General features: G+C 42.4%; 1 protein-coding gene across 1 annotated transcript in view; it reads right to left on the reverse strand.

The window, feature by feature from the left end:
- The window catches only part of MUC2 (mucin 2, oligomeric mucus/gel-forming), a 63,087-nt gene that overhangs the window by 8,263 nt on the left and 37,415 nt on the right, over positions 1-17,409 (reverse strand). Inside the window, exons 33-45 of the mRNA XM_083459388.1 lie at positions 16,899-17,345; positions 13,703-16,006; positions 10,865-11,316; positions 9,802-9,976; positions 8,422-8,669; positions 7,301-7,484; positions 6,766-6,961; positions 5,622-5,800; positions 4,433-4,502; positions 3,286-3,386; positions 2,242-2,273; positions 1,097-1,274; positions 131-235 (exon numbers count right to left, since the gene is read on the reverse strand). Coding sequence (XP_083315514.1) covers positions 131-235; positions 1,097-1,274; positions 2,242-2,273; positions 3,286-3,386; positions 4,433-4,502; positions 5,622-5,800; positions 6,766-6,961; positions 7,301-7,484; positions 8,422-8,669; positions 9,802-9,976; positions 10,865-11,316; positions 13,703-16,006; positions 16,899-17,345 — 4,671 coding nt within the window. The remainder of the gene's footprint in view (positions 1-130; positions 236-1,096; positions 1,275-2,241; positions 2,274-3,285; positions 3,387-4,432; positions 4,503-5,621; positions 5,801-6,765; positions 6,962-7,300; positions 7,485-8,421; positions 8,670-9,801; positions 9,977-10,864; positions 11,317-13,702; positions 16,007-16,898; positions 17,346-17,409) is intronic.

Consider the following 17,409-nt stretch of genomic DNA (forward strand, 5'->3'; position numbering starts at 1 on the left):
GACTGTAAGCTAAGGATACAACTGGGAAGCAAATTCCACTGACAACAGCCAGATTCACTTCTAAGCACGCTTAGGACCAGAATGCGATGTGTCATGCTTATCCTTTCATAATTTGTTAAAACAGACTTACCACATCGGTGATCAGGACAGCAGTGGCCTTCAGGAACTTCAGAAACTAACTCATACCCTGGCTGACATTTAGGAGGCTCTGTTGTGCAGTCAGTGGCATTGCATACTGTAAAGAAGAAAGGGCAAAATGATATTGCAGAAACATGGGGAAATTCCTTAAACTGGGTTCAACCAGGAGTACTGAACAGTGAATTAACCAGGCATCTTGCAAATGAATATTGAACAGTGAAGTAATCATGCATTGTGCAACAGGAGTTCTCCCATAGTTGGGGAAACTGTAATTGAAGGTATTTATTCAGTTCGTAGTTCTCTGGCCAGTGGGGCCAATCCACCACTTCCATTGCTGTGCCTTCACTTGTACTGAGCTCCCTGCTGCTTCGCTCCTTCTCCCCCTTGTAAGGAGCAGTAACCACAAAGCATTGCAAAGCCAGGTGAGCAACGCTGCCCTTCCCTGCCCTGCCCACACCACCAACTGCTACTGGTAGAACATGCTTGTTGGCTATTTTTTTTTTCCAAAAAACAAAATAGCATAATAACAACTAATCACCGAAACAGACCAATGAACTTACAGGGACTTTCTAGTCTGTTGTACCTCTGCTGTCTGAAAATTGCTAGCACTGGGAAGTGAACCTATAGCCCTATACACATCATGGGCTGTATTAAACCTTTTGTGCTAAGGCAATGATTAGCACTAGGGGATTTCCCCTTTCTCCTCTCCCTGTGCATGTCCCACATCATCCCCAAAGCTGTTCCAAAAACCTTGGAGAAGCTCCAGGGCAAATTTAGGGGGCACACAAGGGACAGGAAGGGGGTGAACACTCTGGTGCACAAGGAGGAATCCTTGCACTGACGGAACCTTCACCTTAGCACTATGCTGAATGCAACCTCATGTATTTGCCCTACCATTGACCATTGGTTGCTCCAAAGCAGGTATTTGAATTGCAAAGGGCTACCAAGATGGACTTACCACAAGTGGTTTTAGAGCAGCATTTGTTATCAGGATTGACTTCAGTGATCGTGTAGAATCCATCTCCTTCACAGCTGACATCATCATCTGATGGACATTTGAGGGGCTCACAGGTAATACCGCTGCCTCCTTCCAGGCAACTGCACTTCTTACAGTCAAACTCAAACTCCTCCCCAAACTATCATTCAAGAAAGGTAAAACACATTAAGTTTGTGAATGCCTACAGGGTACAAACTGTAATAAAAATTTTCTGTCCATGAGGTTTGTGGAATGTCTGCTTTAACTTCTTCTGGGCAGCACCTTCTGGGTGAATGCCTTGTCCTGACAGAAGCAGTGGAGAACCTTCAGTCTGTGCACTTAATTAGACCCACCATGAGGCCATTGGGGTATAAACACACCCACCTGTTCATCACTTGACATCATAGCTATAGCACCAAAGTCAAAAGGAAGAATTGGGGTAACTCCAAGAGCACTCCCATTTCTTTCTTTTCAGCCATGGCTTGAGGTGCAAATCAAGGATCCTCCTTACAAGTCCTGGCTTGAAATAGGCACTTTTTAAATTTGGCACATTTTTTTGTTCAGCAACAGAAAAGGGAACCAAAATCAAGGAGCACCTGTTATAAGCTGTGGCTGCAAATAAAGATCATTTCTTTGCACTTCCAGTCATGGTGCAGAGGAAAAACCTTCCCTTGCATCTGTGGCTTGAAGGTTAAATTGTCTGATGTCATATAACATCAAGTGAAAATCAAACTTGTTTTGTTTATGGTTATTCTGCTTTGCTTTGTTTTTGTGGGTTTTTTTTGTTGTTTGTTTGTTTTTGCTACAATCCATTCTAGTATTGTTACCAAGGATGGGCAGGCTATGAACTATTTAAATAACTAAATAACTCACATATATTTTGGAAGATAGCAGAAGGGATCTAATTTTGGTAGGTCATTTTATTTCAGTCCTAATTCTGCTACATTCCAAAAACTGTTTATCATGATGGATCCCTTGATGAGATTATCTCCAAATAGTTGAAAGAGCAATAGAAAACAAAGTTGTTGGGATTTTGCACTTCCTTTCCCCAAAGTAAAGCAAACTTACAACTGAATACTTACAATTCAGCAAAAAAGGAACACAAAACAAACAGACTTGCATCTTACCTTCCTTGGTATATTATCTGGCCCAACACATCCTGCAAGCAGAATAAAGAAAATATCCATTACTAATAAGTTCATTAGGCCAGAGGTTTTCAACCTTTTTGAGTCCATGTCTCACTTGACCAACTACATTCTTTCTATGGCACCTCTGTGGGGCTCAGGAGCCCAGTTATATCACCCCTTGCCTACAGAGCTGGCAGCCTCTTATGCTTTTTCTAATATCCTCCCTTGTGGAGTGTTCCCTCAGCCTCCTCTACTCTCCCTTCTCCTTGGGAGTCCTCTGGGCAGCCGCAGCTGCCACCCCTGGTCTCTGAGCTGCCCCCTCCCCGCTCCAAAGAGAGGTGCCTCCTCACACTGCTCCACAGGGGCCTGGGAAGACCATGCCCCCAGACTTAGTGGCCCAGCAGAGACTGGCCAAAGTTGAATGTGAGGCCAGCACCTTACCGGCAGCAGCAGGCACTGCCGGGCCTGCATGGCAGAAAGGCTCCCCTTCAGCACCGGGCACTCAGCTCCCAGACAGGCCTTGCACACAGCAAGCACAAGAAAGGCCAATGCAGTGCCTGCCTGCCGGGCTTCCCACTTGTCTGTCCATTCCTAACAGCAAGGGCTGGTGGGCTAGCTGGCTGGGCTCCCTAGCCCACTTCCTTGCATACTCTGAGGCCGCCTCAGCTCCTGGCAACCAGCAACGCTTGGCCAGCCCCAGAGGCACCATTTGCCTGGGGAGCTTGTAGCCAGGGCTGCTGCAACAAACAGCCGCAGAAGCCTCTGAGAGGCAGAGACGCTGGAGGACATCAGAGGAGGGAGGGAAGGAAAGAGGGACAGAGGCCAGTTTCCCCTCCTACGCCAATCAGCAAAAGAGGGACATCTGTAGAGGTTTCTACAGCTGCAGTGAGGAGGCTCAGACGTCCTTCTCCACCCATGGGTTTTACTCTCCACCCACAGAGAAGGAGATGCAAAAAATCCTATGGCCCACGCAATACCCTTCCAGGAGTCATAGAATTGTAGCCTAAATTCCTGGGGGAAAGAAGAATCAGAATGAAAACTCACCACAGGTTTTCACACAAACATCCACACCAGCATCATAAAGTGTTGTCCCTTCAGGGCAGAAGCAGCCTTCAATTTGTTGGGTTTGGTTGACGCCTATTAAGCTACAATAGATAAACAGTTCAAAAAGTCAGGATTCTTCTCATACAGCATAACAGAAATTTATAATTTAAGCCAATGATATTGCAAATGATAAATCTATGACATATCTATCAATATCCCTTTATCTGTAGATATACAGGTATATAGCTGAAGTCACAACTTGCTAATGTACGAGTGGAGAAAATAACTGTTCTGATTTTGGGGATGTTCTGGATTATTGTGTCAATATTGCACTGCATTCTAGAGACCACATATGGAGGTCATATATTTATTTGTGTTGCATGATGGAAACAACATATATTTATAGGGGTCTGTGCAAGGATGACAGGGTGGGTTCAGAGGAAGTAGGCAGAGAATTCCACTGCCTTTCAGGTAACAAAAAATCATACATAATCCAGCCAGTAAAATTTGTGGAGTTACTACAGATTAACTCAGGTAAGGACCGAGTTGCATGCCTTGCACCATCTCTTATGCATGAAATAATCCAGAGCAACAAAAGACCATGGTTAATGGGCATATGAACACAATGCATTCCAAGAGAGGTCCTTTGCACATTGACCTGAGAGTCACCAAATGCTGAGTAAATGTGTCGTGAAGAACTGATTAGTGTTCGTCCACATCCAAATGCAGACTGTATTCTCATACAGTGAGATAATATTTGAACAGGCCTGATTAATGTGAGCTTCCTACTGAAATGGAGAGTGAAATATCAAACAAATTGGGAGTAAGGTTGTAGAACTGTATGCATATTGCAGCACCTACGTCACATGTATGGCATATATGGCTTGGGTGCTCCCTCTACCACCCTTGCCAAGTGTATGTGTGAACTGCACACTGATTGGCATGCACTATGAGTGTGGAATTTCTAGGCCAGACAGTGATGTTTGGGGGATTTTAAGGTGTTGTGGACTACGAAACCAAGGATAGGAACTCTACTTCATTATATACAATACACATATATTATACTAAGTGACAGTACCAAAGAGCTCATCACATCAGTTCATGCAGACAGACGGTACTGAGATTGGGCTGGTGGGAAAGTAATTACCCTGATTTGCAAGTCTCCTCTTGAGCAGGACCACATGCTTTGTAAACTCTGTTAGATGGGCAGCTGACGCCTAGAATTTTTTTTAAAAAGGGAAAAATTAATGAAGCAGAAGGATCAGCAATATTAACCATGATGATTTTTTCCTGCTTTAACTGTATGCATTTCTAAACCAAGAACAAAAAAAACAAAGGCAGGATATGGGCTCTCCCAACAAACAAAGCAGAAAACCACTGAGTGAGGAACACAGAAGGTGGGATAAACGGATTGGTATAGACTTTCTCATCTCTGTACCTTCTTCTCTCTTATTGGTCAGTGATAGTATCTAATGGTGCTTTCCTTATCTGGACACACTCAATAACCTAAGTAACATAGGCTACTTGCATGCGGAGAAAACATAGTTGTCCATCCTGGCACAGCCCACCATAAGGTGCCATCATGAACTGGCAACAAAAAGAAGAGAGAGGGTGGAGAATAACCTATGGTGGCCTATCTCCATCCTTCCCGCTCATTCATCAGCTACTCATTGGGTGCTAGCTTCCTACTTGCTTTTGCCCGGGGCATTTTAAGCTCAATGAAATAAAATCTCTGTCTAAGTGATAGCACTTTAAAACTGTTGGATAACTGTTTTTAAACAAAAACATCAAAAAGAAAAATATATTTTCAGAGTTGCATTTTCTATTAGAATCTGAGATATCCAACTATTAGCAGGGTTCATAAAAGTATTTCAGTAAGCTTTTGGGAAACTGGATCTGCGACTAGATCTAAAAAATAACTTAAATAACAGAATGCATGTGTGCAAATGTTTGGATGCATTCATGTGAATTCATGCCCTACAGAAGATATGGAGAACTATGGGCTGTACAGTCCACACAGGGGAATCAGATGGGCAAAACCCTAAATATCATCCCTTCACTTCACCCACAGTATGGGTCTTGAGTTAAGACACTCATGGGAGAGTGCTAGTGGGCTTTTGTGAAGGCATACCCAGTAACTCTACAACAGGGATGGGGAACTTGTGGCTCTGCAGATGCTGTTATACTATAACATCCATAATCCTGATCAGTGCCTATGCTGGCTGGGGCTAATGAGAATTAATAGTCTAACAAAATCTGGAGAGCGACAGGCTCCCCATCTCAGCTCTACAGTTGTCCCAAATAGTTCCAGATGAATTTAAGAAATATGCACTTACTACATGTGCCATTGGTAAGCCCTCTCCAATCAATGCAGACACCTTGGTCTGCACAGGTAAACGCATAGATCTGAAGACTTGCACATTCCATGCCACGGTTGGGAATCCTGCAGTTATCAAACACGCAGGCTGCATAGAAGTTTTCATAATCAACAGCATCATGACACTTCTTGAATTCGCTAGATGCAGGAAGAATAAAAACAGTATTAGGTACTGATGATCCATGCTTATCTCATCAAGGAACCTGTTCATTCTACAAATGCATCATTACACACACACACACACACTTTTACTTATGTATGCATTTATAATCAATATCATAAAAGTATAACAAAGTGCTATATAAAGTATAAAAGTCAAACTGACAACAGTGTCCATAGAAAACAAAATCAGAAAAATCAATCAATACTGGTTGGGTAGAAAGAGGAAATTTATCTTGCAAAGGCCATTTTTTAAAAAGATGTCTGAAATAAGGGAGGGATGGTTCCTGCGAAACCTCTGCTGGTAGGGACTTCCACAGTGCAGGACTTGCCACACTAAAGGCTCAGCCCTGAGTGAAGGCCAACCAAACCCCAGGGGCTTGATGAACCCCTAGAAGTGCCCCATCAGAGGATATCATTGGCCAAGGTAGAGCATAATGAATCAGATGATCTATAAGAAATATATAATAGACTAGAGGTACATTCTCTATGGGCAAATAGAACGCAAAGCGTCATTTGTCAACACTATGATTAGAGAGGGCAGGGAGCTTCAGTGTAATGAAGGGGATGCAGGGGTGCATTTGTGGGAAACAAATCCATTATAAAGATAAAACACTGTGAAGTACTTTCAGCACAAAAAGAATTTAAAAAGAATAAGAGAGCTCAAAATGTTTTGTTTTGTTTTTTTAAAAAAGAAGCATATCAGAATCCAAAAGTTGTACTTGTGCAACCGGATTAAAAACAGGAAAACAACCATTAGTTTTTAGTGACTCCATTACCCCAGAAAAATCCATGCAGATATAGGGTGAATTTCTAAAACAAAATCACTCTGAAGAGCAGGCAAGTGTAAGAAAGAAAGAAGCCAAACTTTTAAGCAATGAAGACCAAACACCAAACTAAACAGATACAAATCCCAAAGTGAAAATTGGTAAGAGCACATTTACCCCTCAAGTAAAAGTTTACAGAGCGGAGATGGTTCGCAGGGCGGGCGGTTTGTTGGTTCCTGAATCGGGGGCAATCGGGGACAATGGGGTTTGGAGTCATCAGTAATAAACCAGTCATCTGCCATCTGTACACAGTTTTCTGCAAGTTCTCCATTGCGCAGCCGACAGTCGTCTGCTGTATTATTGGTGCATGTACCTAAAATTGACATAAAGCAGAGGAATTCAGGCAGCTGTACATCATTTGGTTTCCATTATGTTACTAATTATTATTTTTATCAATACTAATAATACAAGGTCTGAAGATGAATTCACAGAACTTATAGCACAGAACTTTCTAAGTTTCATTAGGTGTGTGTTTTTGAAAACAATTTTCATTAATAGTAAAAAGCTGCTTACACACAATATATTACTATTACTGTTTAAATTAGTTTTGTTAATGTATTCCCATAATGGTTCACCTTTATATTTCTGATATTGTTCTTATTATTTGCTTTTCAGTGTATCATTTTAGAAGAAAAAACAAAATAATCCTTACCACACTGGCCCTGGGTGTTGTTGCCAAATAGTTCATAGGGCATCCGAATAGTGAAAGATATGCCGTTGAAGGTTATATTTATCTTTGATTCAGGAATTACCACCATGTAATTCATACCTAACTGTTGAATTTTCACACCATATTTTGTGTAAGGTAAGTTCACAACATTCCCATTTACGAGTACCTAATATCCAAAGGGTGGGAAAAGATGTAAAATAGTTAGAATAAAAAAATGTATCTTTTCAAACAGCATTTTTAAATACAGGACTATAGCATACCAGAGAAAAGGAACAAGGAATTGTTTTAGTCAATTTGCTGGTTGGCTTTTAAGCATATAAATCTATATCTGTCTGTCTGTCTGTCTGTCTGTCTACCTATCTATCATCTATCTATCTGTTGGATGAAATCTAACATTGTGTGAGTGGACTTTGCTTGCACAATAGGACATTTCCTTCCCTTGGGTCCCTTCCAACTCTATGATTCTATTATTCTCTCCTCCCCATAGCCTCTTCAAAACTCCCCTCCTGAGGGATAGGCCATTTTGCTGACAAATAGGCACAACTGGATCCTAGGCTGTGTTAAGAAGCCACATCACTTACAGTGGTGCCTCGCAAGACGAAAAGAATCCGTTCTGTGATTCTCTTCATCTAGCGGTTTTTTCGTCTTGCGAAGCAAGCCCATTGACGGATTAGCGGATTAGCGCTATTAGCGCTATTAGCGGCTTTTAGCAGCTTATCAGCTTATCGGATCAGCTGATAAGCGGCTTAGCGGCTTAGAAAAGGGGGGGAGGGGGAAAAACCCGCAGGAACTCGCAAGACATTTTCGTCTTGCGAAGCAAGCCCATAGGAGATTCGTTTTGCGAAGCACCTCCAAAACGGAAAACTCTTTCATCTAGCAAGTTTTCCGTCTTGCGAGGCATTCGTCTTGCGGGGCACCACTGTATTGTTGACAAAGCGTTAACTCAACCCAAAGTAGCATGTTAACAGTTTATAGTTTAAACTATGTAAATGTCATGAAAAATGAGTCAAGGGAGATACAGTACAAACTAATTTTCAAATCTGTTATTAATTATCTAGTTAACAGGGTGTAGCTTTAAATCATAAAAGGCATTTGACTCATACCTCTATTTTGATAGGAACAGATGAGAGAGTGTGTATGCGTATATCCTGAGTCTCATGCTTTATAATGAGAGTACGTGGACAGGACACTGGTTCCCTTGGGTCACAGTGATAGTTATCAATGTACACTCCAAAGTTGTCGATGGTTTTTACAATCTCTTCCACCAGCGTGTAGGTACAGTTGCCTTGGTAACTGTAGTAGAGGCCATCAAAGGTCTTATAATGTGGGTCTCCCCAGCCGGTGCAGTAGCCTTTAGAGAGACAATAAAATTGATTGGTTGGTTCTTGTTTGGCAGCACACATAGGAATATGAATAACATTTTGTTTCAGGAAGGGGGAAGAGAGCCTCATGGCTCTTGCACTGAGAAAGTCTAGATGGAGTTTGTCACAGAAACTGTGACATTGAGTAAGAGACTGTCAGCCCCACTAGCAGCACTAATGGCTCAAGAAACTAGAATCTCCTTCTTGTGAGTATTACAATAACATCAAAACACAGGATGGCAAAGAAGCAATTTGTTTTAGATCTCCATTTGTATTATCAGGCATTATGTGCTCATTAGCAAAACATATATTTTTGACATTAGGGGCATGGCTTCCAGGTGCCACTCCCCCCTTCTCCTTTACCAACCCCCATTTCTCCTCCTCTGCGCCTCACCCTCACTTACTGTAACACAAAACATATTTTTTCTTTAACACCACTGGCACTTCTACTGCCACTAAGAGGGGGATGGGAGCAGGGTGGCACATTGAGGAGAATGGGGGTGGGGGGCAGTGCAAACCCCTTCTGCAGGACCTACTTAAAAGTGAAATTCTAAAAATAAGATACAAATCTTCAAGCTTTTCTGGAAGCTGTCTTTTTAGACCTGGAGGCCATGCCTCACATTGATTATTTTGTTACTGTGTGTGATAAGGGAAGAGCATTTCTTGCATATGTTTGCAGGCTCCTTTCAATCCTTGCACCGAAAAGGGTTCAGAGGGTGAGCCATGAGTAGAAACTCCCTCACTCTATGTTCAAACATATGAAAGACACAAAATATCTAACTGCAGCTCTACACTGATACAGGTATTCAAAGGGGAAACAAAAAGTTATATGATGCACTTATACTGCCATACATCCTGAATTTCCAGGACACGTCCTGGAATTCGCTTCCAAAAATGGCATCTTGGATTATTTTCAGTAATCAGGCAAATGTCCTAGAAAACTGGCAACGGGCTAAATTGTGCTGAAAATGCCTAAGAAAGCTCCAAAGCTCAAAAATTATTGCAGTTTTTACTTGAGAAAGCTCAACAACTTTGAAATATGGCAGCCCTAAACTACACCTTTCCCCCTGTGCATATGGATCCACTGAGAGAACACCTAACAGGTTTTCAATACAAACTCACAGTCACATTCCCAGTGCCAGCAGCAGTTATTCTTATCCATCACACGGACAGGAGCAAGCCCATTGGAACATGTGGGCTCAGGTGGTGGTTCACACTTTATGGGTTTTAAAATCCACTCCTCGTTTGAAATGCAAAAGGCCTGGACACAGTCACAAATCCACATAGATTCTCCAGGCTGTATTTGAGAAGACAAGTGAGAAAATAAATGACCGTTTAAATAGAAGAATATTCATATCCAAATATACTGTATATATTAAGGGATCAGAAGAGTAACCAACCGTTTCCTAGTCAACGTATGCCCTTGCAGTTTCATTCAAGTAATTCAACTGCTGGACTGAAGATTATATTCAGTGGTGTCTTGTATGGTTTTAAGTGCACACTGAACATTTTTGTGCACGCTTGTGGCTCTATTTCTGTTTTAAATGTTAAAGTGTCAAAAATTAAAAGTACAATATTCAACACTAGGGCTTTGCATACGATTTGGGGTAAGACCCCAAATAGGACCAAATCAAATTGCTTTCTCTGAGGTTAGCCCCAGATCACAAGATGCAAGAAACAGCCAAGGTAAACCTTCTAACCTGTATGTGTAAAAGCCAGTTGCCAATGTTCTGCTCTAGCCTGACAGGTCCAAATGAAGACTATATGTAGTGATATTGCTTTACTTTTCCAACATATTGCATGACAAGCCTACCAAATGTGGATAAAATCCACATTTATTTTCTTTATAACTCAACACTCATCAGAAATTATTTTGTCTTTTTTCTTTCATATGAACAGATAACTAACATTGGTATTATCTCTCTTTAAATTTATAGTTTGGACAATAGCAAGTAACAGTGGTAACTCACCCTTTTCAAGAGAAAGGAAATATATGAAATTAACTTCCGAATAGGAAACTCATTGAACACATACTGATGGTAGCTTCCCTTTCAGTAACACTTTTTTCATTTGAAAATGTTAAGAGAGCAGTTTGAGTTTTGAAAAGGGATGATCAAGAAAACTACTCAAAATAATTCAAGAAGATGTTCCTGTATTAATTTACAATGCATTAAAGAATACTTACTAGAATAGTCCCATTCTCGAATGGACATGGTGCGGGTGTGGGTGTTGGTCCGGGTGTGGGTGTGGGTGTGGATTTCTGGGAACTTTGACTTGGAGATGTCTTAGTAGGAGTTTCTGTTTTTATAGATATAGTTGTTGTGGTTGGTTCTGTTGTGGTTGTAGTTGTAGTTGTGGTTGGTGCTGTTGTGGTTGTGGTTGGTTCTGTTGTAGTCGTTGTTGGCTCTGTTGTGGTTGTAGTTGTGGTTGGCTCTGTTGTGGTTGTAGTTGTGGTTGGCGCTGTTGTGGTTGTGGTTGGCTCTGTTGTAGTCGTCGTTGGCTCTGTTGTGGTTGTAGTCGTCGTTGGCAGTGGTGTAGTGGTGGGACAATCCCAATACTTGTAAATTACTTCACAGCCCCAGGAGCAGTTGGCCTGATAGCACACACCTCTGTGCATGCCCACTTCTATTATATCACCTAGATTTTGAGAAATAGAGGTTAACATAAATAACTGAACCAAAGCATAGAAACAATGGCTGGGCTGCTTTCTGTTCAGTTATACCTTCTCAAATTGCTTCAGATGAGGGATGATGAAGGCAACTGTAAAGTTGAATTTCTGAATTGAAAAACTGAAATTCAGAAATTTTTTGAGTTGAAAAACTGAGATTCCAGGGCTGCATTCCTGCTGAAAATCTAGTTACTCAGCAGATTCCATTATTTCTTTATTTTATTGACAATAAAATGTATAAGCCACACTTTGCTCTCTAAATGGAGCCATTCAACGCAGCCAGGAACATCAACATCATCATCATTATTATTATTCCAATCAATGAAAATGCAATAGAGGAACACCATGCAAAAATGTGAGCAGCATAAAAACAAAACAAAACAAAAAAGCTTCCTCTTTGCCAAGGTGAAACCTCTAAGCCAAACACAAACTAGACTGCTCTCTGTGCCCAAATTTGCTGGAACGGTGATGAATTTCACTGGGTCTTTACTGAAATTCTACCAAATCCATTACCAGGTAGAAATTCTGCAAATCCATTATCAGGAATTCCAGCTTCATGTACTCAAGGTTACAACCTGGCCACAAAACTAGTAAGAACCAGTTAGAGTGAAAAACAACTAACAGGTAAGATGCAAGGAGGCCTTGGCACACAGGAAAAAACACACCAAAAATATTGGGCTGAATTAGTGTTTTTAAGAGATGGTTGGGTACTAGGGTGAGAGAAGGTGGCAGAAAGCGGTTGGCTAAAGAATAAACAGCCACAGTGACATAGTTTTTGCTAAATAGGAAGTGTGTTGATGGATATGGTCTCAGAGTCTCTCTTGGACTCTGTCTGGTGGTGCATTGATGAATTAAATGTCTGACTAATTGGGAATCTGCTTTGATCTTTCCTATTGAACCCCAAAGGGATTCAACAAAAGACTGGTTTAAAACACAACACTTCCCCCAAATAAAGGCAAATCAGTGTTGATATTGCATTTGTTTTCTTATATTTTCAAGCTTTCCCACCTCACCCATGACTGCTGATGTAGTGTGTGTGTGTGTGTGTGTGTGTGCGTGCGCGCGTGCGTACACACATACATGTTTTAAATCTAAACTGGAAAATTTTCTGATCTCCACATCTCATGTTTTGAAAATGTAGCATTCAGCAATGCATTAACTCAGAGATCCTCATGCTTTCTCCCTAGAGATCAGTTGGAAATTTCTGGGGGTCTTGGAGGACCACATAATAACTGTTTTCTTGTTCTATAATTCAAAGCATATACATAACTTATCCTACCAGAGTCCCCCCCCCCCCGTCAGTGCTGGAATCATCTTCAAAACCAACACCTTATTATACAAACCAACAGTGGAGAACCTCTCACCCTTGAGCCTAAGCACAGATCCCATATTTAATCCTTGAGGGTGTTCCCTACAAACTACACTCACCTGCTCCACAACAGATGCCACATTTGACCTCAGGGTAGGGAAGGTACAGGCTACAACGGAGCAATTGGTAGCTTAAAATGAGCTCCTGTTTGCTTCTTTATGAGCTAGGGTCCTTGTCAGAACTGATCAGCACTGACCGGCAGAACTACCAAGAGGGCCCCCACACCTGAACTTAGCACCAGAGAGGGTCTGTGGGGAAAGAGGTGGTCTTTGAGATATTCAGGGGCTGAGTCATTTAGGCCTTTAAACACAAATTGGGCCTGGAAATGAATTGATAACCCATGCAGGGTTTGTATGTGAGCTAAATGGAGCCCTGGCCAGTAAACAGTGCATATTGAACCAACTGAAGTTTCCAAGTTATCTTCAATGTACTGTATGCCCACATACAGTGCATTGCAACAATGCAATCTGGAAGTTACCAGAACATGGACTACAGTGGCCTACTAACATTCATCTCCTTGCTATCTGTCAATATTAGGAACCAGCACTATGGGTGTAAGCCTTACTTATACAGCTGGCTTTATCAGATGTATTTCCCGTTTGTATTGATACCTCATTCACTTTGAACCACAGTTTGCCTTTAAAATACCTGATATTTCACACACTGTCTCCTTTGTGTTAGATATTCTTGGGAATGCCTTAGCAATGCAGGGTGGGATAACAGATATCTAATACTTTCTCTGGAGTTTGGGGGTGTAGAACAGATTTCCTAGATCACCTTAATTAAACATTAGTTTTTAAAATAACTGTTTCCTATCTTATTCTATAACATTTCTGAAAGGAAACATGCAACAACAACAGCAACAACATTTTTATCATCTTCAGGACCAAAATAATATAAAAATAATAATAAACGGAAATTTAGCATTAAAAGGGACTTTTCATTTGTATCAGCGTAACTTATTGGATCAAACCTAAGATATTTACCTTCGAAAAATGTATTTTCACCCATTATACAGGTGCAGGGGGTTGAAGATGTTGGGCCAGTAGTTGGTGATGTGGTTGTTGTGGGGGGTGTCGGTGTCGTTGTCGTTGTTGTTGTACTCGGAGTAGGAGTAGTAGTTGTGGTTGTTACTGTAGGGGTTTCAGTGCTGGTGGTGGTGGTTGGTGGTGTCGGTGTTGTTGTAGTTGTACTCGGAGTGGGAGTAGTAGTGGTGGTTGGTGGTGTCGGTGTTGTTGTACTCGGCGTGGGAGTAGTAGTGGTAGTTGTGGTTGTTACTGTAGGGGTTTCAGTGCTGGTGGTGGTGGTTGGTGGTGTCGGTGTTGTTGTAGTTGTACTCGGAGTGGGAGTAGTAGTGGTGGTTGGTGTTGTTGTTGTTGTTGTACTCGGCGTGGGAGTAGTAGTGGTAGTTGTGGTTGTTACTGTAGGGGTTTCAGTGCTGGTGGTGGTTGTTGGTGGTGTCGGTGTTGTTGTAGTTGTACTCGGAGTGGGAGTAGTAGTGGTGGTTGGTGGTGTTGGTGTTGTTGTTGTTGTACTCGGAGTGGGAGTAGTAGTGGTAGTTGTGGTTGTTACTGTAGGGGTTTCAGTGCTGGTGGTGGTTGTTGGTGGTGTCGGTGTTGTTGTAGTTGTACTCGGAGTGGGAGTAGTAGTGGTGGTTGGTGGTGTTGGTGTTGTTGTTGTTGTACTCGGAGTGGGAGTAGTAGTGGTAGTTGTGGTTGTTGTAGTTGGTTCAGTGGTGGTGGTGGTTGGTGGTGTCGGAGTTGTTGTTGTTGTACTCGGAGTGGGAGTAGTAGTGGTGGTTGGTGGTGTTGGTGGTGTTGTTGTTGTACTCGGAGTGGGAGTAGTAGTGGTGGTTGGTGGTGTTGGTGTTGTTGTAGTTGTACTTGGAGTGGGAGTAGTAGTGGTAGTTGTGGTTGTTGTAGTTGGTTCAGTGGTGGTGGTGGTTGGTGGTGTCGGTGTTGTTGTAGTTGTACTCGGAGTGGGAGTAGTAGTGGTAGTTGTGGTTGTTACTGTAGGGGTTTCAGTGCTGGTGGTGGTTGTTGGTGGTGTCGGTGTTGTTGTAGTTGTACTCGGAGTGGGAGTAGTAGTGGTGGTTGGTGGTGTCGGTGTTGTTGTAGTGGTACTCGGCGTGGGAGTAGTAGTGGTAGTTGTGGTTGTTGTAGTTGGTTCAGTGGTGGTGGTGGTTGGTGGTGTCGGTGTTGTTGTTGTACTCGGAGTGGGAGTAGTAGTGGTGGTTGGTGGTGTTGGTGTTGTTGTTGTTGTACTCGGAGTGGGAGTAGTAGTGGTAGTTGTGGTTGTTGTAGTTGGTTCAGTGGTGGTGGTTGTTGGTGGTGTTGGTGTTGTTGTACTCGGAGTAGGAGTAGTGGTGGTTGGTGGTGTCGGTGTTGTTGTAGTTGTACTCGGAGTGGGAGTAGTAGTAGTAGTTGTGGTTGCTGTAGTTGGTTCAGTGGTGGTGGTGGTTGGTGGTGTCGGTGTTGTTGTTGTTGTACTCGGAGTGGGAGTAGTAGTGGTAGTTGTGGTTGTTGTAGTTGGTTCAATGGTGGTGGTGGTTGGTGGTGTCGGTGTTGTTGTACTCGGCGTGGGAGTAGTAGTGGTAGTTGTGGTTGTTACTGTAGGGGTTTCAGTGCTGGTGGTGGTGGTTGGTGGTGTTGTTGTTGTTGTTGTAGTACTCGGAGTGGGAGTAGTAGTGGTAGTTGTGGTTGTTGTAGTTGGTTCAGTGGTGGTGGTTGTTGGTGGTGTCGGTGTTGTTGTAGTTGTACTCGGAGTGGGAGTAGTAGTGGTAGTTGGTGGTGTCGGTGTTGTTGTAGTTGTACTCGGAGTGGGAGTAGTAGTGGTGGTTGGTGGTGTCGGTGTTGTTGTAGTTGTACTCGGAGTGGGAGTAGTAGTGGTAGTTGTGGTTGTTGTAGTTGGTTCAGTGGTGGTGGTGGTTGGTGGTGTCGGTGTTGTTGCTGTTGTACTCGGAGTGGGAGTAGTAGTGGTAGTTGTGGTTGTTACTGTAGGGGTTTCAGTGCTGGTGGTGGTGGTTGGTGGTGTCGGTGTTGTTGTAGTTGTACTCGGTGTGGGAGTAGTAGTGGTGGTTGGTGGTGTCGGTGTTGTTGTTGTTGTACTTGGAGTGGGAGTAGTAGTGGTAGTTGTGGTTGTTACTGTAGGGGTTTCAGTGCTGGTGGTGGTTGATTTGGGTGTAGTTGTACTTGGAGTTGGGGTGGAAGTAGTAGTTGTTGGTGCTGTTGATGTGGTTGTGGTCTCCGTGGTAGTTGAGATCTTGGTGGTGGTAACAGCAGTGGATGGTTCTGTAAAGCAGGGATAAAAAGCAGATTTCAAATCAGTTTCTCTATGATGTAGTAACACTGTTTTTATTATTTTTAAGCTTTGCGGGGCAGTTGGGTTTTGCAAAATGGCTGCAAAACATCATCAGCTGGCACTGGTCTAGAGAGTAACTACTGGTGTTGCTATTTGCTTCAAGCAGCAAGCTCCTGATTTTATTAAATGGCAGTGTGTTTTTATGCTTGCTAAAAAAAGGGCTGCAGCAAGTCTTCAAAGAGCCATCTAACTGTTTGTCTGTTTGTTTATGCATTTATTTTTCATTATTATAAAGCTGCCTTGTACAACAAGATGCCCCACTGGTTTCTCTCCAGCTCTAGTTTGTACACAAAGAACATTTGCAACAACCAGTGGGCCTTGAATCGAGTTGGACATCCCAGTGAAAATATTTAGCCAGCCCACTGCATATCATCCTTTTGTGGATGCAGATGTGCACCTAGGTTTGCTCCTGCATCAACGTCAGCGACAGCACATGGGAATTGCTTCTCAACAGAATTTTCATTTTTAGACACACATTAATTGAAGTTCCATAATGAGAGACAATAATGGAGCTAAAAGGATGCCTATTATTAAAGCTATGCATTATCTGAGCAACAGTTGTAGATGGAACTTTTGGGGGAGCTATGGTTAAATTCAGATTTATATCCACACCAATGATTACCTGGAACAGTGCGCAAGCATTATCATTTCAGAGAACATGTGCATCTTAAAGCATTTCCTAGCAACATCCCAACACATTTTTAAAATGTGGAAAGAAAAATGCAACACCAAGGCGGCAAATGTGATTTCCGGAAGGCAACTGCAGACTTCACCTGTGGACCATATTATTGTTTCATACCAAACAGTTTGTTCTATACTGACCTGAAGTGGACCATGGTTCTGTTTCATCAGTTGTGCAAGGTACTGTTGTTGTTGTTCCTGTTTCTGTTGTTGTGACTGTCGTAGTTTTACTTGTACTTCCAGTGTAGGGAGTGGTGGTTGTAGTCGAGACTGTGGTGGTAGAACAGTCTCTGCAGCAATAAACACTAATTTCGTAATCGAAACAAGTTGGAGCCACATCCACACCTGGGACTTGGTCTGTGTTTTTACAGATGAGTCCTACAGAAGCGTCACATACCAATTTTTGTCCCAATTCCTCAAGTGAAGTACCAGGGAAATCTTTTGCTCTGCATGAAATGTTGGATGGCTGAGAGCAGATGTCTATACCATGTTCTCTGATTTTCTCATAAGTTTCATTGTCACCACCATCCTTGTCACCATTTGGGGAATCCGTATCAATCCAAGAAGACCAATCACATATGACACACTCTGCAATATATATTAAAAAAGCACATTTAGAAAGCATGTAAATGTGTGTATTATATAACACAGG

The sequence above is a fragment of the Podarcis liolepis genome (assembly GCF_965112155.1).
Source record: "Podarcis liolepis genome assembly, chromosome: 1".
NCBI classification, from domain to species: domain Eukaryota; kingdom Metazoa; phylum Chordata; class Lepidosauria; order Squamata; family Lacertidae; genus Podarcis; species Podarcis liolepis.